Source organism: Cinclus cinclus, chromosome 16, assembly GCF_963662255.1.
Source record: "Cinclus cinclus chromosome 16, bCinCin1.1, whole genome shotgun sequence".
Classification (NCBI taxonomy): Eukaryota; Metazoa; Chordata; class Aves; order Passeriformes; family Cinclidae; genus Cinclus; species Cinclus cinclus.
The window spans coordinates 3,066,458-3,086,494 of record NC_085061.1 but is presented as its reverse complement, the minus strand read 5'-3'; the positions used below and the strand labels follow the sequence as shown (position 1 = coordinate 3,086,494).

Sequence of the window (20,037 nt, the reverse complement as noted above, 5' to 3'; positions counted from 1 at the left end):
AAGGAGGGTTCACAAGCAGTGGAGGCAGCTCATGGCACTTGTTAGCACAGGTTCAAGCAGGAGCAGCCTGGAGATGGGAGCGAGGAGGAAAGGGCATGGCAGGCACTGTCCTCTTCCTTCCCTTAGTAACATATCCCAAATTCTCCTGCAGAAGTTCAAACTGACCCACAGTTCATTCCCATCCCTGCCTGGGAGACATCTCAGGATCTCCCCGTGTCTGCAGGGATCATGGCAACACACATGAAATGAAGCCCAGCTATGGATGAGGAGCAGCAGCGAGGGGCTGCCCACTCTGTGCCCTTTTACCTACAGCTCCTCCTGTGGGGATCGATTCTGCAGCTCAGGTTATTGTATCCCTGAATTCCAGGATATTGTATCCGAATCCTGCAGCTGAGAAGAGATCCTGCCCTCGCTGCACGGGAGGGACCCCGGCGTTCTGCTGTCCCAGTGCTTCCCTCACTCAGAGAGGGAAGGGGTGAGTGCATCCAGGCGGGAATGGGACAAAAATCAGTTCCTCCGAAGCAGGAGGTGATAAAACCAGAGGGCTGGATGTCTGGTGCGTGGGGATACAGGCACGGTGCCCACAGCCAGCCTGGGACCGGGTCCCACTGGGCTCTGTGGGATGCAGGAACGAGCAGCAGCTGCTGCCGAGGGCGGCAGGATCCAGGCTCCGCGGGGTCCTGCGGATCTCCCCGGCCGTGGGAGGCGATGCCGACGGGCGTCTGGCCCCGGGCGGGCTCCAGGCACGGCTGTTCCCTGGTGGGGGCCAGCACAGGCATCGGGGAGTCCCCAGTCCTCCAAAACGCATCGTGGGCCGGGGGTGAACAACACTCCCGCTACCAGAGGGAGACGGCGGGGATCCTTCCCTTCGGTTCTCCTGGCTGTGTCCTACCCTGGGGCACCCAGGGCGAGTTGCCCACGCCCCACCGAGCTGCCGGGAGCATCCCGGGGCCGGGGGCCCGTCCACGGGCGGCGGTGCCGGAGCGGCCTGGCCCGCAGGCACAGGGGCAGGGCGGCCGCAGAGCTGCTCCGCGCTCCCCCAACGCCCACGTAAGGAAGTGGTTGCATTTCTCGGAGAGGAAAAGGGAAGTCAGGCTGCCTCGGCGGGGCAGGCACAGCTCCCGCCGCTCGCTCCGGGCTCCGTTCGTGTCGACTGCCCAGAGTCCATGAACGAGCCCCGCCGTCCAGGAACCGAGCCCTGCCCGCGCTACCCGGCAAGGTAAGGATGGGCTCCGCCACTCTGCCAGGACCTGGGGCTGTCCCGTGGGGCTGTGGCTGTCACCGCTCCTGGCGCTCACACCCTGCTCCAGGGTTCGGGGAGTCCCCCCCGGCTGGCTCTGGGGGGTGCAGGCAGCCCCCTGCCCCCTGCGAGTTTCGCTGTCGCTGCGTTTCGGGTGTTTGCGGGTTTTCTCACAGTTTTGTCAGCAAGTTTGAGTTTGTTTTATTTTTTTTTTCTCTTGTCGGCGGTCTGACAGCTCTGGGGAGGATGGGGGGGGGTTGGGGGGGTGGAAAGAGTTCTCCTGTGGGGGTCCCGTCGTGGTTGGTGCCGGCAGAGGCAGAGCTGCCGCAATCCATCCTCTCCTCCTCGGGATCAGCTGCTCCCCGCTTTGCCCCGGGGCGAGGAAGAGGAGGGTCAGAGCCGCCCTCCTCTGCCCTGGGACGGGGGTGCCCATCAGGGCCAGGCTGGGCTCATGGGGAACCCCCCCCCCAGCACTGGGGTCTGAGGACGGGTGTCCCCAACCTGGCTGGAGGAACACGGGGGGGTGACACCTTCAGCTGCCGCAGGGAGCAGAGGGGCCCCCGCGGGTCGGAATTGGGATCTTGGTGGTGCAGGGGTCCAGGGAAGAGATTCAGGGGGTCGCAGCTCCCAGCAGGATCCTCATTGGGTGCAAACCTCCTACCACCGCCCCGCCAGGCTCGTGAAAACCCAAACTCCAGCTCCTCTGGTGTGCGGCTTCCTCCCGGGACTGGGAGGAGCCCCCGGCGCTGGGCTCTGCCAAGGTTTGGTTATCTCCTCCGAGGATGTTTCCGAACTGCTTGGACTGGCCGGGGAGATAACGGAGCTGTTCCAGCTCCCACTCCCGCCCTGTCTGGCCTTCGGAAATTTCCCATTTTCCTCCCTCAAGAGCCCCTGGGTTGTGGGAGGGGTTGGGGGATGTAACCACAGCTCCTCTGATGCTCTTCCCATCTGGGGAAGGGGCTGCCGAGCCGCCGTGGGTCACTCCCGGGAGGGAGCAGGACTCAGCCAGCGGGGCAGCAGCAGGGAGATGGCTGTAAAGGGGCAGTGGGGGATAAATAAAACATTACCCGCTGCAGGGAGCGCCCAAGGCCCTCGCAGCCTTCACTCCTTGCCGTGTCTGGCAAAGGCTCCCGTCCCTGGCACGGGGATATCCCTTCGGGATGGCGCAAGGCAGCAGCAGGGACTCCAGGAAGGGGGGTTATGCCTCCGAACTCCCAAACCACCTGGACAAAGTATTGCTGTTTTCTTAGTGTTGAAGCCAGAAAGAACCTCGGTGTGTCCTTCCTCCCGTCCCTCCTCCAGGGAGCCCCTTCAGCCGGGTGCCCATTTCAGCCAAATCCCTTTTCCACACATTTTTCCTCTCCTGTTCTCTTGCAATGCCGACAACAAGTGTCCCTGTCGCTGATGATTTTGTCCCTCCCTCGTGGTGCTGCTCCATCCCCAGGGCTCGAGGGAGAGGCTCATGGGGGCAGCAGCTTTGTACCCTCCTTGGGACACGCTGTGCTGCATCCCAGGGGGATCGGTGGGGCTGGAGAGGGCAGCTGCCTCCTCATCCATGCCCATGTCCTTGGCCAGGGGATGCGTGACAGCAGAGCTCCTGCCCTGCATCAGCGCTGGAATTTCTCCACATGCAGAAGGCAGGTGATGGAGCTCCTTAGATTTTCTTTTCCCCAGTCCAGGGCTGGAGGTCTGTTAAGAGAGCTTTTTTTTCCCCTTCCCCTGTAACGTTTTTGGCTGCCAAAGAAAACGGGACGCCTTCAGGGAGTTCCCAAAATAGACGAGAGCAGGCTGTGAGTAATTCCCTGGTCTGCCACGCCCTGGCGAGGTGTTTCCCTACATCCCTGCAGGATGGCCAAGGGGCTGTGACACTGCACGGAGCCCATTCCCGGTCCCGTGGCACCTGGAGGGGCCTTTGGGGCAAACTACTCCATCCCATGACAACGGGGGACCGGCAGGAATGGAGGGAGTTCAGCCAGGAGAAGGGATTAGTCATTAGGGCTGAGCACTGATGGGATGGGAGTGCCTCCATGGGGCTTTTTGGCTCTTCCTAAATGAGATGTGTGGAAGGAGTGAGCGGATCTGGCCCTGTTGGGGTGGAGAGAGGAGGTGCTGCCCGTGGTGGGACCCCAGGGGTGCACATGGGGCTGCTGGTACCAGGGTCCCTGTGTGCCCAGCCAGGAGGGTTTAGAAGTTCCTGGAAATGGACAGTTCCTAAGCTTGGAGATCCTCAGGAAAGCCTTCTCCCCGGCAGAGAAGAGACACAGTGGGCTGGAACACAGGTCTGATCCCAGGGGGAAGATCATTCTGTGGGGCTGGGAGCTGGGACCTCGTCCCTGTGGCTGCAGCAGCGTGTCCTGACAGCCCGGGGGTCTCTCCCTGTCACCAGCCCGTGAGCCATGGCCTACCACAGCTTCCTGCTGGAGCCCATCAGCTGCCATGCCTGGAACAAGGACCGCACCCGTGAGTACGCCTGGGGCACCCCGAAATTCCCAAGGACACCCCCAGGCATTATCCTGACTAAACATCCCCTTGGGGAGGCGATGTTCCGGGACGGAGCAGAGCTGGGCTGGAGCTGGGTTTGGGGAAGCAGATCTGGGGTCCGGGACAGCACATTCCCTGTGTCCCCCGGTCCCAGTGCCGGGACAGAGCCTGGCACAGCGGGGCCAGCGCAGCGCCCGCCCCGAGGCACCGGCAGGGGAGGGACGGACGGGGAGCAGAGCCGGGTGATTCACGGCCGATGGCATTTCCCGACCGCGGCCCGGGGGATGTGGGAGAACAAAAAGGGCTTTTTCTGCTGCTCTCCGGGCAGGCGGGGCGGGATGGGGCTGGATTTGGGAGCTGTGCACCCGCAGCCGTCCCGTCCCGTCCCATCCTGTCCCATCCTGTCCTGTCTCATCCCACCAGCCCCGTGGGACCACACTGCAGAGAAGGGAGGACACTGGGCTGGGGGGTGCGGGGTTCTCCCTTCCCATAGGGACAATTTGCAGCATCGGGGCAGTGCAAGACCAGCGCTGGGGGACTTGGTGGGACCCCTCCAGGCAGCTGGGGCTCAGTGGGGACCTGGGGCCCAGGAAGGGGTGGGTGGGTGCTGGTTGTGACCCAGGGGAGGGCTTTGCCCTGGCCACTGTCACCCCCAGAGATCGCCCTGTGCCCCAACAACCACGAGGTTCACATCTACCGCAAGGATGGGGCCAAGTGGAGCAAGGTACACGAGCTGAAGGAGCACAATGGGCAGGTGACAGGTGAGTCCTGGCTGGCAGAGGGGACAGGGACATGGGTGGTGAGTGAGCCTGTCCCAGAGCTGCTCCCAGCCCTGCTCATGGCACTGGCACCCAGTGGATGGAGATTGTGCAGGGGTGGAGGAGAATGGAGCAGGTTGAGTTCAGCTGAAGGCAGCCAGGGGTGGGATGGATGGGATGGGAGAGATGGAGAGGGATGAAGTGGAGAGAAGGAGGGAGGATGGGAAAGGACATGGATGAACAGGAGAAATGGGGAGAGATGGATTGGGATGATGTGGGATGGATGGGAAGGGATGGGGTAGGGTGGAATGAAGGAAGGAGGGAGGGAGGGATGGATGGATGATGGATATATAAGAGAGGTGGGTTGGGATGGAATGGAATGGTGTGGGAGGCATGGGAAGGGGTGGGTTGGAATGAGATGGATGGATGAGAGGGTTGGGCTAGGATGGGTTGACATGGAATGCTTTTGAGGTGGGAGGGATGGGAAGGGATGATGTGGGGCAAAGAGGGACTGTGGAGCAGAGACCACCCAGAACAACCTTCAGACATCCCCCAGCCCTGAGTGCCACCTCCCCACTCCCATTCCTGTGGCTCCCTGGGCCACCATCATCCTCCTCTGCCTTCCAGGAATCGACTGGGCCCCTGAGAGCAACCGGCTGGTGACGTGTGGGACCGACCGCAACGCCTACGTGTGGACCCTCAAGGGCAACGTCTGGAAGCCCACCCTGGTCATCCTGCGCATCAACCGCGCCGCCCGCTGCGTCAAGTGGTCCCCCAAGGAGAACAAGTTCGCCGTGGGCAGCGGCTCCCGCCTCATCTCCATCTGCTACTTCGAGCAGGAGAACGACTGGTGAGACTCTGGCACAGCCCCAGTGGATCTGTCCTGAGGGAAAAAGAGAGGGGAGGGATGGATGAGGGACGGATGGATAGATGGATGGATGGGAGATGTATTGGGAAATAAAAGACTGGAAGAGCTGGAGGTGGATACAGATGGGAAAATGGAGGGATGAACTCCCCATGCCCAAGCTGCTACTGCAAGACAGTGGCCCAGGGCAGCTCCTGGGGCACTTGGAGCCCTGACCAACATCAGCCAGCTCCCCAGAATTCCAGGGGGGCTCTGGGGATGCTGCCCCTCTGGTGCCACCCCCTGTCCACACAGGTGGGTTTGCAAGCACATCAAGAAGCCCATCCGCTCGACAGTGCTCAGCCTCGACTGGCACCCCAACAATGTCCTCCTGGCTGCTGGCTCCTGTGACTTCAAGTGCAGGTGAGGAGCAGGGGTTGGGTGACTGGGGGCCCTGATGAAGGGGGATCCCCAAGGATGGGTGGGTGGGCAGGCTTCACCCTGGGTGCTGTTTGGAGCAGGGAGTGGAGTACAGGAGAGATGCAGGGAGGTCTGGGGGCTATCCCAGGGGTAAAGCATCCATGGGAGGTAGGGGAGGTGCCCCACCTGCTCTACCAGAGAAACTGAGTCCTACAACTGAGGCAAGGGGCAGGAATGAAGATGGCACAGGTCCTGCATCCAGGAACACATAACATGGCTCTCCCTCTCCCAGGATCTTCTCAGCCTACATCAAGGAGGTGGAGGAGAGGCCCAGCCCCACACCCTGGGGCTCCAAGATGCCCTTTGGGGAGCTGATGTTTGAGTCGAGCAGCAGCTGTGGGTGGGTGCACAGCATCTGCTTCTCGGCCAGTGGCTCCCGCGTGGCCTGGGTGAGCCATGACAGCACCCTGTGCCTCGCTGATGCTGGCAAGAAGATGGCGTAAGCAGGGCTGGGGACAGGAGGGGGCTCGGGGGGGACTGGGTGGGGCTGTGCTGGGGGTGGCAGGAGGGGTTGATCCCCTAACTTATATGGGGATGGAGGTATCTGGGTTGGATTGGGCTAAGAGCAATCCCAGAGTGTCCCTGCATGTGGGTGGGGGAGATGGAAGAGTTCAGCTTCAGGAGAAGGGTTGGCCCTAGAGCATCCCTGGAGCATCTCTGAGCATCTATAGTATCCCCTGAGCATCTCTGTACTTGGGTGGTGGAGGTAGAGGGGTTCAGCCTCAGGAGCTGGGATAGCCCTGGAGCAGCCCTGGATATCCCCAAGCCTCCCTGGAGTGTCTCTGCCCATCCCTGGGTATCCGCAGAGCATCCCTGTTCATGGGTATGGGACATAGAGGGCTGAGCCCCAGGAGCTGGGACACCCCTGGAACATCCCCAGATCACCATGGGTGGAGGAGCTGTGCCAGTCTCAGGGCTGAGGCTGAAGCTCAGCTCGCTGTTCACACCTGGCAGTGTTGCCTCACTGTGCACTGAGACCCTGCCCCTGCTCGCTGTCACCTTCATCACCGAGAACAGCCTGGTGGCCGCGGTGAGTCCGGCTGGGGGCACGGCCTGGGTGCTGTGGCTGGAGCCACCTGGAGGGTGCTGAGCAGGCCCTGTTCGTTCCCCAGGGCCATGACTGCTGCCCCATGCTGTTCACCTATGAGGAGAGCCAGGGCACCCTAACCTTTGGGGGGAAGCTGGATGTCCCCAAGCAGAGCTCCCAGCGTGGCCTCACTGCCCGCGAGCGCTTCCAGAACCTGGACAAGAAAGCGAGCTCAGACACAGCCAATGCCACCCTGGACACCTTGCACAAGAACAGCATCAGGTGTGGGCTGGGGTGAGGGCGGAGAGGGACAGGCTTGGGGTCACCTCGGGGACTCCTTGGGGGTCATAATTGCTGAGCATCCTCTGGGTGTGCTGCTGTCCTGCCCAGGAGCTGGGACAGCTCTGGAGAATCCTTAGATGTCCCCAAAATGTCCCTGAGCATCCCTGCAAGTGGGAGGGAGAGACTGAGGCTCCAGCAGCAGGAGCTGCGACAGCCCTTGGTATCCCTGAGTTTCCCAGGGTATTTTCAAGCATTCCTGGGTATCCCCAAGCATCCCTGTCCATCCCTACTGCCTCTCTGCGCTGGTAGGGGAGATGAAGGGGTCCAGCCCCACTCCCAGCCCTGGCTGCCAGGCAGCTCCAATGGCTCAGCACTGGCACTGATTCCTGCTCCTTCTTTGCACCCACAGCCAGATCTCAGTGCTGACAGGCGGGAAGGACAAGTGCTCCCAGTTCTGTACCACGGGGATGGATGGGGGCATGAGCATTTGGGATGTCAAGGTAAGGAATCCCCATGGATCCCTCAGGCTGGGATTAGCCAGCACTGAACCATCTTCCCTCCCAGTTCCCCTCTTTGAGCTCCCCAACCACCTCCAGTTTCTTTGGGAAGCAATGAGCTGATTAACACCCTCCTGTTTTATTTCAGAGCCTGGAGTCAGCGCTGAAGGATCTCAAGATCAAATGAAGGAGCCATCCAGGAAGGGCATCCCGGCTTCCAGCTGCGCCTGCTCTGCCCCCTGCGTGCTGCCCTCTGTTACCCCCAGCCCGTGCCACACGACCCAGCCCCGATGCCACCAGTGCCTGTCCCCGCTGCCAGCCAGCCCTGGTGGCTGTTTCCAGACAAAGAAAATCATTTTTCTTACCGTTTTTCTTACCATTCTTCCCGATGCTGGTCATACATTGCTTGGAGAAATTGCAAATAAAGGATTTTCCTGGATAAATCAAAACAGGTTCTTTTTAAGAACAAGTTCAGTGCAAACACAGGTGTGATCAGGGCAGATCACAGTGCTGTGCCATATCTCACCACAGGTGGTCACATCCTTTCTGGCACCAGTACAGCGGGGGAATTGGGATTGTGGGGATAAGGGGAACGCCACATTTCCATTCCATGCTTCAGCACTATTTCTAAACAGGATTGATGTTAGGGAAAAGGGAGGGCAGATGATGGAAGTGGCCAGGGAGCACAGGTTTCCCCGGTGAAGTCCCACCAGCTGGGCAATTCCCAAACCTGGAGCCAGCCCAGAGACCTTGGGCTGCCCAACTAATCCTGCACCTTCCCCTGGCCTGGGAAGGGAGCACTGGCTGGCAGACAGACAGTGACATTTGAGTTCTGCTCCAGCCCTCAGTTAGTGGGAGGTGTTACTTGGAGATTTTTCCACCCATTTCATGTCTTCACAAACCTCAACCCTCTTCCCCTGTGGCTCCTGCCCTGCTCCATCCCAGGCATCAGCCCAAAAACTACCCCTGTCATGCCCCATCCACCTCCCTGTGCTCCAAGCATCACCCAAACTTCCCATAGCAGGCTGTCCCTACATCAGTCCCTCCCTCTTGGAGCTAACAGCACAGGCATCTCTCCTGGCAGCACTTGCTCATCTTCTACACCTCCCTGAGGGTATTTCCTACACCAAATCCTGGCTTGGTTCGAGCTGTGGTTTGAGCAGCTCGCAGTGACATTCCCTGGGGGCACAGTCCTGTGTCACACCCTTGTGCCGAAGTCCCTGCAGCCAGACATGGCCAGGGTACCATGGAACAAATCCCCACTTGTCACCCTTCTTCTCCACAGCTGCAACCCTTCTCCCAGTGCCTTTCAGCGCTCCAAGCCCCGGGGCTGGCTCTCCTCCAACCTTTGGGAATCGAGAATGGGAAGCACTGGTGTCCCTGAAGAGGACTCCCAGCCCCCCTGAGGCACAGCAGGCTGGAGCATCTCCCTTCCACAGCCATTAGAGAAGTGACAGGGCAGTGACTGCCCTTCTGACAGGGGACTAGGCCAGACAGTGGCCTGAGGGTAATGGTTTCCTCCACCGTGGTAAACAGATTGTGCAATACCTTCACCAGAATCAGCAGGAAAAGCTTTTTCTCTCCAGGCTGTGCGTGCTGACAGAGCTCCTGAACCCAGGGCCAAACTCCACACCACAACCAGCAGCCCCCAGCTGCAGCTGTGCCTCCCCCAGGACCCCCCAGCTGTGCCCTTCCCACACACACAAGGCCGCAGCAGCTCTGATAACTTACAGTTTAATCAGCCAAATATACAAGTTCTTTTGGTGGTTTTTAAACTTGATCAAGTTTCTTTTTGTTTTTTTTTTCTTTTTGGTTTTTTTCATCTGGATCTGACACAATAAATTTTGTTGGATTTTCTCCTTTAAACAAAGGATGATGTGGTTAAAAACTGGCACTATCCCTAATAAGGAGGAGAAAAAAAAAATGAAGAGGAGGGAAAAGGGGAGACTGGCTGCAAGAAAGGAGGGATGAATCTGGGAAGGAACGGCACTCCAGATGTCCATGAAGTCAGGCTCCCAGCTTATACCGCAACGCCCTGCAGCAAAATTTGATGGGCTCTTTGCCAACTGGATTCCTCAGATACATTATCCTTTGGGATTTCAAACCAAGTCAGTTCCCCACCCCACACCCCACCCCAAAACGACCCCCACAATCTATTTTCTTGCAATCTAGTATTTGAAGCACCTCCCCTCCCACCCTGCCCCCCTCCCACCGTCTAAGAGTTCTTGATCCTAAAAACAGCAAAAACATTCATGTTTCCAAACTGTTACAGGGAATTGCTGTCCAGCACAGCTCTGCACTGCAGAGAGCAGCTGCCCCTAACCCCAAATGGAAATCTGTGCCAGGATGAGGACAAACACATCGTCAGTGTCTCTTGGAGGTGGAGGTGAGGTCAATGCTGCAGGATGCCCTGCGTGGCATCGATGGAAGGCGACACAGCAGAGCTCCTGGCAGGACCAGGCACAGTTCCCTGGCGTTTCCTCCTCTTGCATGGCCTGTGCTTACTTGTTAAGGGATAGTGACTGCAGTCTTTTACCTGCCATGGCCGCTTCATCTTTTGCTGGGGAGGAAAACAACAGAGTTTCATCATTTCATGGTGCAGATCAGTGACTGGGCGGGGGGGGGGGGGGGGGGGGGGGAACTGGCAGCCCCAGGAACCAGAATCCTGCCAGTTGGGTAATGGAAAAAATCCCACCCTTCCCACCAATTTCTCAGAGGTAAGAGGCACAGGTCCTGCTGTATGTTCCCTTCTATCCCTGACCCCTCTCCAGGTGTCCACAAATCACCCTGATGCCCAAATATCTCTGTGGAAGTCACCAAGGAGCTGTGTTCAGACTTCTGGTTCATATCTCCTAGGGAAAGGCCAGGAAGGGAAGGAGTGATGTGAACTCCCTCGGCAGTTCAGATTCCCATATGCAAAGCAAACAAATCACCCAGCACAAGGAGCCTGCTAAGTCCCCAAACTGGAGGCAGCATTGCCTAGGAGGCAGGGGACATGATGGGTATCAAGGAGAATTCCCTCCTCTCTTTCTTTGCTCTGGGATCCAAGCTCTTGTTTATAAAGCAAGTACTTTACGAGAAGGAAACAGCTGAGCCTGGCTTTGCTGAGGGGAATTGATGACACTCAGCAACACCACACAGGCTCAGATGAGGGACGTGTGCCTCTTAGCACAGCAGCCACGGCATGGAGAGGTAGGAGAATATGATTAATTATTCTCTAACCTTTTCTTTCTTCTTCTTTCTTTCTGGCAGCTTCTTCCCTTTGCTTCCGAATGATGGCTAATCGGGCAAGGTCTGCCTTGGCTTGCTCTGTTTTCCCAGCTAGGTGCATTTTCATGTATCTTTCTTTTGCCTTTTGCTTCTCTATTTCCTCTCTGCCCAAAGGAAACACACCAGTCACCAGAGTATCCAGACAAGCCCAGGGGAACAGGCAGAGTGGGGCTTTCCAACCAGGAAAAAACCCAAAACTGGGGGTCCTTCACCACTTTTCAAGCACAGATTCTGACTATTTGCAGGGTTTGTACAGGGGTGAGAGACTGTTTCTATCTTCCTTCAATTAAGTAAGGACACAAACACACACGGAGGTCAAATGAATTAGCTCCACACCATAAGAACTGTGACATCTTTTTCCCTGCCTCACCCTCACCTTCTGCTGAAGCAATCTATCCCAAACAAAGATTAAACTTTCCCTTTGAAACCTCACCATTGCTAAATGAAACTAGAAGATTAAACTTTGGTTTTCAGGTTATTCATCTGACCAGATAAACATTTCACCACAATATCTGGAATCTGGGAAACTGCTACCTGTCACCAGGGCACCTTCTGCAGCAAGATTAAAGTGGATTCAGGGTGACCTCTGGTTAATGGATTTCTGTTCAGATTTTTGTAATAGAACTTCAGGAAAGGAATGGCCTAAATCCCTTTCACACCAGTACGATTTCAGGGTTTCAGTTAGGTCTGACTTTTGGCATAAAACCTTAGGAAAGGAATGGCCTAAATCCCTTTCTCTCAGAGCACCAGGGCAGGCTGCCTGGCACCAGGACAGCCACAGCTGCCCCCAGAGGACAGACAGCTCCTGTGAAGTTTCTAAGGAACCATATTTTGAGGCACAGTCAGCCCAGTTTGCTGCTGCTGCTCAGTGCCTGCTTTAGGCAGTAACACACTTTTAAGGGCCTCCCTGAAACACTGACAGGGAGCAGGAGAAACAACTCCCTGCATCAAGCTGCTGCCACATCAAGGCTGAAATTCCAGGGGTGCAGCAGGGAACACTCACCTCTCTCGTCGTGAGAGCTCCTTGGGTCCATCCAGGTCCAGCTGAGTGACTTTTTTGGTTGTCTGAATGACACGGTTGGGGTTCTCTATGTCTATCAACCCCTCCACTCCTTTGCGCTTTTGCTGAGGGTCAAGAACAAGAGGAGGAACCTCAGAGGTTGAGGAACTCTCACACCCAGCTCTGGTTGTACCAGAGCTCCCCAAACACACTGCAAAGCATCCCAAAACCACAAGTTAAGATTTTACTGCTAGCCAGTAAAACTTTTTATGAACCAAGACATCTTCAGCCTTTTAAAAAATCTTGTTGCCTTTGTATCTCATCTGTAAATATTCACAAGTTTTCATTCTGAGGGCAAATGCTGTCAAGTGAGTATTTTTTGGCTTCTGTAAGTAGTTCTATAAAAAAATGCTCTGCTCAGAATCAGAGTGTGCATCTCCCCCCCAACCCAAGTATTAGGTGCATTAAGTGCCCTGAGAATGCAGTACCTGATAATCCTCATCATCTTCATCACTCTCATCTGAATCTAAAGATTTCTTCTCCTTTTTAGGGTCCCCTGTCGCTCCTTCACCTCCTTCTTCTTGCTCCTCCTCTTCCTACAAAATCAGAGGAAATGTATGTTACTAAAAATCCACCCAGCTCTTGAGTCTAAAATTTCTAAATCAGATTTTGGAGTGATGAGAGAGCTCAGCTCTGAGCACTGGTGCTCCTGATGTGGCCTTGTGCCACCAGGGAGGTCTGGCTGTCACAGAATGAGCGCTCCCCCTCAGCAGCAGCATCACCTCCAAACAACTCTGCTTCTCCCTCTAACAGGAAAATTACTGTAAAAGGCACCACTGGCACTTTATGCTCCCCAAATGAAAGCTCTCCAGAAGAATTTTGGCCTGAATTTCCAGTGCACACTACCTCAGACCCTGAAAACTACCATGGATGCAGCTTAGAGCTGGATCCCATCCTGGGACTGGATAAATAAGAACACCTAAAGGAGAAAATTGACAACCATCAACCACAACATTATTATCCAAGGAATTACAGCCTTTTGAGCTTCCATCAGTCAGAAACCTGGAAATTAATTTCTGAATCATAAGAACCAGCATGGGTGTGAACAGCTTGTCTTACACTACCAACATCTCTCATCAAGCAACCCACAAAGTGGATGAGCAAGGAACAGTAAGATGAGTAATTTTGTTAATTGTGGGGGGGCTTTTTTAAGCTTTCCTTAATAAATCAGTGTTAGATGTAACCATCACTATGTGATATGTGTTATCACAAAAAAATAAATCCTTCTCGAAGAGCAGTTCTCTGGTTTGCTGTGAAACAAGACACACACTTCAAGTGGGTCCTGCTTTTCTGTTCCATTTCCATTTAGTATTTTTATTACAAATATGGAAGCAGAGAACACTTATACAGTTTGTGAATGACATCACACAAGTAGGAGTTGGAATTATTTTGGAAAACAGGATGAGACTCATAAGTGGTTTCAGAATCTGGAAATATGGCATGAAACCAAGAAGGTGGAATCAGAAACTAACCAAAAGGAGTTACACTTTGGAAGAAGAAATCCAACACGAAGCTGGAATATGTGGCTAAGCAGCAAACCAAACAATCATCTTGAGTTCCAGCTGGGCAAAACATTAAAAAGGACTCAATGCTATGGCTCAGAACTGCTTGAGAGAGTCATCTCAGAGGTATTCACCAGCATTTCCTACATGGGGTGTAATTATCCTCCTGTGGTCAGTGCTGTGAGGCCTCAGCTGGAACTGTGTATTTGGGCTGAGGCAGCACTTTCAGAGAGTCACCGAAAAAATATTAAGAGTGTTACCAGAGCTGTGATAAGTTGGGAATAAAGACAGCAAGAGCCCCAAAAAGCAGCCAAGGGTTTTATGACAGCAGTCAGGACATGGTGCAAGTGGGAGGAGCTGTTACAGTCCAGTGCTGGGGCACAGAAATATATCCAAGAGAGACCCCACACCAGAAAACTCTTTTCTCTCTCCCTTCAAGTCAGAGGCAAACAAGAAAATCATGTGTGCAGAAAGAAGTCAAAGGAGTTTGGTCCACAAGGGCAAGTACAGTAATTTCAACATGCCAAGATGTGGCTCTTGTTCTCCAAAGCCATGCTGTAGAACAAATGAGTTGACACTGGAGACTGGAATGATGAAATATAGGGAGAAAAGATCTCCAGAGCTGCTGTGTAATCAGCTCCCCCATCCTTTAACCTTCAAATTCTGCCCTGGGTGGTCTCCCAGACCTCAGGAACCAGACTGGGTGACACCCTGGAGTCTCCCCAGCTGGAGATAGTTGGGATCCATACTGTGATCAGTGCTGGAATGAACTGCAGCACTTGGCTAAGCTGCCATTGCTCCTGAACAGAGAATAACCAGGCTGGATAAGGCAGGAATTAGGACAGAAAGTACACAAAGGAGCAAACATACCCTTGCCTTTTGCTTTTCTGCTTGGAGCTGGGCATCAATCTCCTCAGGACTCGTGTACTGCCTTGCTCGGCCTTTGTGGCCTCCTTTTCTACCTGCACAAAATAATAAAAATAACAAATGGTTTAGTGGTAACTTCCAGAAAGGTCTGTTCCTCCTGCAGCACTCTCTGGATTTTAGGTGCAGATAGGACAAACCAAAACAGCTTCTCTGATAGACCTCAAACAACAAAACCCCCCCACTGATCTGGGTGAAATGGTCCAAGATTCCTAGGTAAGATGCAGAGAGAATTGGGATTATTGATATCACCATTCCCTGCCTGTGCTTGTGACCTCTGCAATTCCCTTCCCAGGCTGGCAAGAGAAGCTCAGTCCCACAGCAGATCCTGGTTTCATACACAGGAGGAATCACAGTGTGTTCCTGTGGTTACAACCAACATTCCAACAAGCTTGGCTCCTTAACCCCTCTCACTGTGCCAGGAGAAAATAGGAAGCTAATTGGACAAAAGCTTTGGAAGTACAATGGGAGCTGAAGAAGTAGTAAAAGGAGCCTCCATGTTTAAACTGCTTTATGAGGAAAAATAAAAACAAGCTCTAGGAACCAAGAAGGGGAGTCACTGTGGCTGGCACTGCCCCAAGTTCTGTTGATTAATGAACTGCTGAAGCCATTAATGCTCCCTTCAAGCCACTGCTCTGGTTATGTTCTTCCAGCCCAAAAAATTGGGAAGCAAGTTGGATAGAGCCAATCCCCAGCCTTGAGTGAGGGAGACTGGCAAAAAGCAAACAACTCTGGCAAAGTAACTCTCTGCCACTGCAGGAGTACTGGAAGTCCCATGGAAGGAGCAAGAATCACTGGATGTCTCTCATCCTCCCCACTTCACGTGCTGAGGACAATGGGAACCTTACAGCAATGGGGAGGGATGTGGGATCATCCCTCCCTCCTTGGCAGTGTGGGATCCATGGGAGATCTACCACTGCTCTCTCATTGTGTGCTGTTGGACTGGGAGGCACTGGGAGCTGCAGAGATCCAACATTTCCTGATCAGTTCTCCTGCCTCAACGCACAAACTCTCACAATGTCCGAGTTCTGCCCCAAAACCCCACTGTGAAGCTTTACAGAAAGCCCTGAGATATTTTTCAAAAAGAAATGGGGAAGTGCAGAGACCAAATTCTTCTCCCTGGATTCAGCTGGGGAAGCCAATGGGCTCTCAAACCCTAAGCACAACCAAAAGCTTTGGTGCAGCCACACAGGTGTTTGCTGTTTTTCTGTTCCCACCCATCCCACGTGGGAACACTGACATCCTCTGGAAGGAGATCTGCCATGGGAATGCTCCTGGGAAGACATTATCTCACTGCCCAGCAGATGACATCACCCCAGAGGGAACAACAGTGACATCTGTGACACACGGAGCCCCAAATAACCAAACTGTGCTCCCTGCTCCTCATCCAGCTGCTCCAGAATTCCACACTGGGCTCAGGACCAAGGAACACAAACTGCAAATAAACAGTGGTGATAAGGGGGGGAGAAGAGAAACTAAGGAGAAATTATTTTACATTAAAAGCCTAAAAGGAAGCAAATGGAAGAATGAAGCCCCTGAGAGCTCAGTACAGTGGAGGGAGAGGGCTCTGCTCCCACAAGGAGATCAAATCTCACATCAGACACACGGAGTTGGTCCAACATCTTGCCAGTGACCTGCCCTGTGCCTCAGTTTTCCCCATCTTAAAACAGGGATAACACTTCCTTTTCCACCTCTTTAAAACAGAATCACCTGCAGATTTCACCTGCAGCAAAGCCCAGTGCTGCCCAGGCAGGCCCACATTCACAGATATATGTCTTCACCTTTAAACAGCCTAATTAAGGAGTTCAGATGAAAGAGAATGGAATGATACTGATGGAATCTCTTCTTTTTAAAATCAAAGTATTAGGAAGAAAAAAAAGGAAATTAATTTGAAATAATCCTGTAAAAATTTATTAGTAGCTTGTTAATGCTCCTCCCTTTTATTTTAACAGTGAGTGCCAAAATCCACTCTTCTGCCAGCAATCCAACAACTCCCACTGACTTGGGGGAAAACAACCAAAGACTCCTCTTGTTCCAAAAAGCAAAATGTTTGAATCAAACATTTAAATCTGTACAATGAAATAAAGAGCAGGAAATCCTGAAGTTACGTGGCATTTAAATACAAAAAATAGGGTTATAACCCACCACGGTTCTTTGCCTTCACAAAAACCATGTAAAAGCTTCAGCCCCATCCCCCTGTCACTGTGCAAATGGACCCAAAATGAAGTGGTTAAATAAAATCTAAGCAAGGAAATCAGTTTGGAGCTAAAGGCTGGGAAATGCTGATTAAATAAAGCAGAGCAAACTGCAGGGAAGAGGAATGAGGAGGGCTGGTGTGTGACCGGGGTTTGCAAGAGGCAATTATGCAGACGGTGCATGTAGAGAAGGTTCTGGGTGGATCCGTGACAGGCCGGCAGTGCCTCATCCCCGCTCCTGAATCACACGAGGAGCAAGTCGGTGCCCGCTCCGGAACACCCAAAACGCGGCGCTGCCGGAGCCACATCAAAGGAGCCGCGTTTGGAGCCCCTGAACCCCCCACCCACCCCGGGCCGGGACCCCTCCGCGCCCGCTCGGCTCCCCCGGGCCGCCAGCCCCCGGCATCCCTGGTGGGGCTGCACCCAGCTCCCCGGGGCTCCGAGAGCCCCACGCCCGTCCCAGGGGAACCGGCCGCGGTTCCCGTTCCAGCGGGAGCACATGGAGCCCAGCCGGGTCCCGCGAAGGGCCGGACACCCCCGGGAGTCGATGCTCTGCCGCGGAGGGGGGCACAGAACGGGCCCCGGCTCGGTGAAGGGCGTGGGGAACGCGCCGTCCCTCGGGGGGCGGCGAGGGGCGAGGCACCCCCGGAGCCCCCGAGAATAGAGTGGGAGGAAAGAGAACCCGAGACTCCCCCCAGAGCCCAACCACAGCCGCGGGGGCCGCTGGTGAGGGGGAAAGGGATTCCCGCAGGCTCCCGTAAGGCCGCGGAGAGCGGGGAGAACGGAGCCGCCGCGGCACCTTCACAGCCGGGGGCGAACACGAGCCCTGCCCGCGCCGGGGCCGGGCGGCCCGCACACCCCCTCAGCCCCCTCCTCTCTGTCCCCCGTTTCCCCCCGCCGTTGGTCCCCGCGGGGGAACCCTCGGCCCGGCCCGGCCCGGCCCCCACAACCTTTCGGCATCGCGGCGATGGCGGCACGGCCCCCCCGGCCCGAGCGGCGGCCGGAAGCGGAACCGGAACCGCCCCCACGCCAGGCCCCCGCCGCTGGGCTGCCCTCAGCGCTGCCGCTCCCGGTGCTCCCGCGGGGGCAGGGGGAGCGGGGCCGATTCCCCCCGGGGGATTTCTCTCCTCTCTCGAGCTGGCAGCGCGGGTGGCGGGGAGCGTTTTGGTGAGGCAGCGAGCAGGGCAGCCCAAGGGGTGGGGCCACGGGCGGCGCGGTTGCGAGAGGCCCCTGGGTGACGGCGGCGACGCGACGGGAGCGGGAGGTGAGCGGAGCCGGGATCGGGATCAGGATTAGGACCAGGACCAGGACCAGGACCTGGACCTGGACAGGGATCGGGATCAGAATCAGAACAGGGATCGGAACCAGGACCTGCGGCCTCCCCTCACCCCGCAGGGTTCCGCTGTGGGACTCTCGGGGCCGGGCCGGGCGGTCTCTGTATCAGAGGGATCTGACCGGAGTTGTCACCTCGGAAAAAGAGTGGCTGCCGCTGAGGAGACAGATTGACTGGAGCAGTAGTCACAGAGCTTTCACTTCTTTCACGAGATCCGCAAAGCTTATTTTTATCCTTGAAGTGGAAAACGGGAAGGGGACACAGAATCCCTAGGAGAAATATATCTGACAGTTGTTCTCCTTTCGTTTTTCCCAGTGATTCTGAGGGAGTGCTGGCAGTTCCCTTGGCCTTTTGCCCCTCTCGTTCCCGAGGCAATGCCCAAAGTGAAGAGGAGCAGGAAGCCTCCCCCGGATGGCTGGGAGCTGATTGAGCCCACACTGGATGAGCTGGATCAGAAGATGAGAGAAGGTGAGTGGGTGTTCTCAGGGATGGGACCCCAAAACAAGCCTACAAGAACTGCTCCATGAATACAGGTGGACCTTTCTTGTGTCTGTGCCTCCAGTGGTGCTGCAGGTTGATCCTGGGCCATGCTGGGCAACCCCTAATTATGGGGTTATGGAGCACAGAGCTTTGTTTACAGCCGGTTTAGGGATAAAGCTCATGGGTGCGTGGAAGAGATGGTAGTTCTTGTCCATGTTGTTGCTGTGGGCATGAAATCACCCCTGATTCCAGTGTGGGTCAAGTCATCCCACTGCCATTGGTTTTGTATCCTAAAGGAGCTGTTCGAGGTCAGGTCCCTCTCCTTTGAGTTTCCTCCCATTAATCTCAGTTTTATCCCTGTCACATATTAAAGTTATGAACGTTCTTGGAACAGTTCATTGCAAAGTGACTGAGGGAAGCACTTGGTCACCTGGTGTTTGTGTCCCCTCCCAGCGGAGACGGAGCCGCACGAAGGGAAGAGGAAAGTGGAGTCGCTCTGGCCCATCTTCAGGATCCACCACCAGAAAACACGTTACATCTTTGATCTCTTCTACAAGAGGAAAGCAATCAGCAGAGGTGAGGGCAGGGGAAAACTGGGGTGAGTGAAGTGTTCCCCTGTGGATGCCACTGAACTGGGAGTTGGTGGGATCAGGTTGGTGGGGAAGGAAGATGGAGGGAAGGCTTGGAAGCTGCCTGGTTTTACCTGCTGGTTACTACAGCTGGTAACTCCTGGTAGTGAGACTTGTGACAGTGTCTGCTCCTCCCCAGAGCTCTATGAGTACTGCATTAAGGAGGGATATGCTGACAAAAACCTGATTGCCAAGTGGAAGAAGCAGGGCTATGAGAACCTCTGCTGCCTGCGCTGCATCCAGACTCGGGACACCAACTTTGGGACCAACTGCATCTGCAGGGTCCCCAAAAGCAAGCTGGAAGTGGTGAGTCTCCAGCTTGTTCCTCTGCTCTGCAGTAGCTGTTCTGACTTCTCCCAGCTCATGGACAGCAGAGGGAGTAGTGCTGTTCTTCCTGGTAATTTCCTCTGCCTTTGCTGGTAGAATTGGTGTCCAGTTGGTGCTAAAGTTAGTCAGCTTTGGCATTCACTTAAGGTTGTTAGAAGTATGGGAAATAACATTAAACTGTGGAAACTCTTCCCACCCAGACCCATTCCCTGCCTTGAGGTCCAAGCCTGCTGCTCTGACTGTGGCTTGGCTGTAATACTCTCCTCATGTTTGTTTTTCAGGGCAGAATTATTGAGTGCACTCACTGTGGATGCAGAGGCTGCTCTGGGTGAAGCCTTTTGACATCAAACTTGTTTTTTGAACTCTGAGGGATGTCCTCCTCCTCCATGGACTATGAGTGCAATTACAGCCACTTTTGTTGATGGGATGTTTCTGTATAATAATTAAAGCAGCAGCATGATCACCTGGATCATGCATAAATGGGGGGGGAGGGGGGGCGAGAGACTGGAGTTGGGTTTTGTGGAGCCATTTATTTTAAAATAAAGTTTGACTACCTGAGAGAATGGTGTGATCTTCTGGTCAAACATTCCTGTGTCCCTCTTCTGTTGCATGTGTTTTGGGTGCTTGAAGGTTGCTCTGCACTTTGTGAGCTGCTCTGTTTTTTTTTTTTTCTCAAATAAGTATGTTTAAAAGGCTATGTAGAAAGGA

At 54.9% G+C, this 20,037-nt stretch overlaps 3 protein-coding genes across 5 annotated transcripts; 2 read left to right on the top strand and 1 right to left on the bottom strand.

Annotated features, from left to right (window-relative positions):
• The first annotated feature begins 1,064 nt into the window (after window positions 1-1,064).
• On the top strand, window positions 1,065-8,024 carry ARPC1B (actin related protein 2/3 complex subunit 1B). Of its 2 annotated transcripts, XM_062503449.1 has the most exons (10): window positions 1,065-1,219; window positions 3,627-3,700; window positions 4,378-4,482; window positions 5,107-5,329; window positions 5,639-5,746; window positions 6,036-6,242; window positions 6,758-6,833; window positions 6,916-7,112; window positions 7,522-7,612; window positions 7,758-8,023. In XM_062503449.1, exons 2-10 carry the CDS (start codon window positions 3,637-3,639, stop codon window positions 7,794-7,796), a joined length of 1,110 nt encoding a protein of 369 aa, XP_062359433.1. In that variant the 5' UTR covers window positions 1,065-1,219; window positions 3,627-3,636; the 3' UTR covers window positions 7,797-8,023. The 2 variants fall into 2 exon arrangements, with proteins under 2 accessions (XP_062359433.1, XP_062359434.1); XM_062503450.1 differs by lacking the exon at window positions 1,065-1,219 and having other exon boundaries at window positions 3,606-3,700; window positions 7,758-8,024.
• Window positions 8,025-9,817: 1,793 nt separating this feature from the next.
• On the bottom strand, window positions 9,818-17,588 carry PDAP1 (PDGFA associated protein 1). Of its 2 annotated transcripts, none has more exons than XM_062503964.1 (6): window positions 17,511-17,588; window positions 14,312-14,403; window positions 12,368-12,475; window positions 11,883-12,004; window positions 10,832-10,983; window positions 9,818-10,169 (listed from the first exon to the last, which is right to left on the bottom strand). In XM_062503964.1, the coding sequence occupies exons 1-6, from the start codon at window positions 17,518-17,520 to the stop codon at window positions 10,111-10,113; spliced, it is 543 nt and encodes a 180-aa protein (XP_062359948.1). In that variant the 5' UTR covers window positions 17,521-17,588; the 3' UTR covers window positions 9,818-10,110. The 2 variants fall into 2 exon arrangements, with proteins under 2 accessions (XP_062359948.1, XP_062359949.1); XM_062503965.1 differs by having other exon boundaries at window positions 17,508-17,576.
• Window positions 17,589-17,690: 102 nt separating this feature from the next.
• Window positions 17,691-19,797, top strand: BUD31 (BUD31 homolog). Its single transcript, XM_062503962.1, has 5 exons — window positions 17,691-17,824; window positions 18,209-18,361; window positions 18,827-18,949; window positions 19,142-19,308; window positions 19,611-19,797. Exons 2-5 carry the CDS (start codon window positions 18,268-18,270, stop codon window positions 19,659-19,661), a joined length of 435 nt encoding a protein of 144 aa, XP_062359946.1. The 5' UTR covers window positions 17,691-17,824; window positions 18,209-18,267; the 3' UTR covers window positions 19,662-19,797.
• Window positions 19,798-20,037: the final 240 nt, after the last annotated feature.

Coding starts and splice junctions, on each gene's coding strand:
- ARPC1B (XM_062503450.1), top strand. CDS start 3,637: ATGGCCTACCACAGCTTCCTGCTGGAGCCCATCAGCTGCCATGCCTGG. Junction 5,330..5,638: donor TTCGAGCAGGAGAACGACTG/GTGAGACTCTGG, acceptor CTGTCCACACAG/GTGGGTTTGCAAGCACATCA. Junction 5,747..6,035: donor TCCTGTGACTTCAAGTGCAG/GTGAGGAGCAGG, acceptor TCCCTCTCCCAG/GATCTTCTCAGCCTACATCA.
- PDAP1 (XM_062503965.1), bottom strand. Junction 12,476..14,311: donor CAGAAAAGCAAAAGGCAAGG/GTATGTTTGCTC, acceptor CTGATTTTGTAG/GAAGAGGAGGAGCAAGAAGA. Junction 12,005..12,367: donor AAGATGATGAGGATTATCAG/GTACTGCATTCT, acceptor CTTGACCCTCAG/CAAAAGCGCAAAGGAGTGGA.
- BUD31 (XM_062503962.1), top strand. CDS start 18,268: ATGCCCAAAGTGAAGAGGAGCAGGAAGCCTCCCCCGGATGGCTGGGAG. Junction 18,950..19,141: donor GAGGAAAGCAATCAGCAGAG/GTGAGGGCAGGG, acceptor GCTCCTCCCCAG/AGCTCTATGAGTACTGCATT. Junction 19,309..19,610: donor CCAAAAGCAAGCTGGAAGTG/GTGAGTCTCCAG, acceptor TTTGTTTTTCAG/GGCAGAATTATTGAGTGCAC.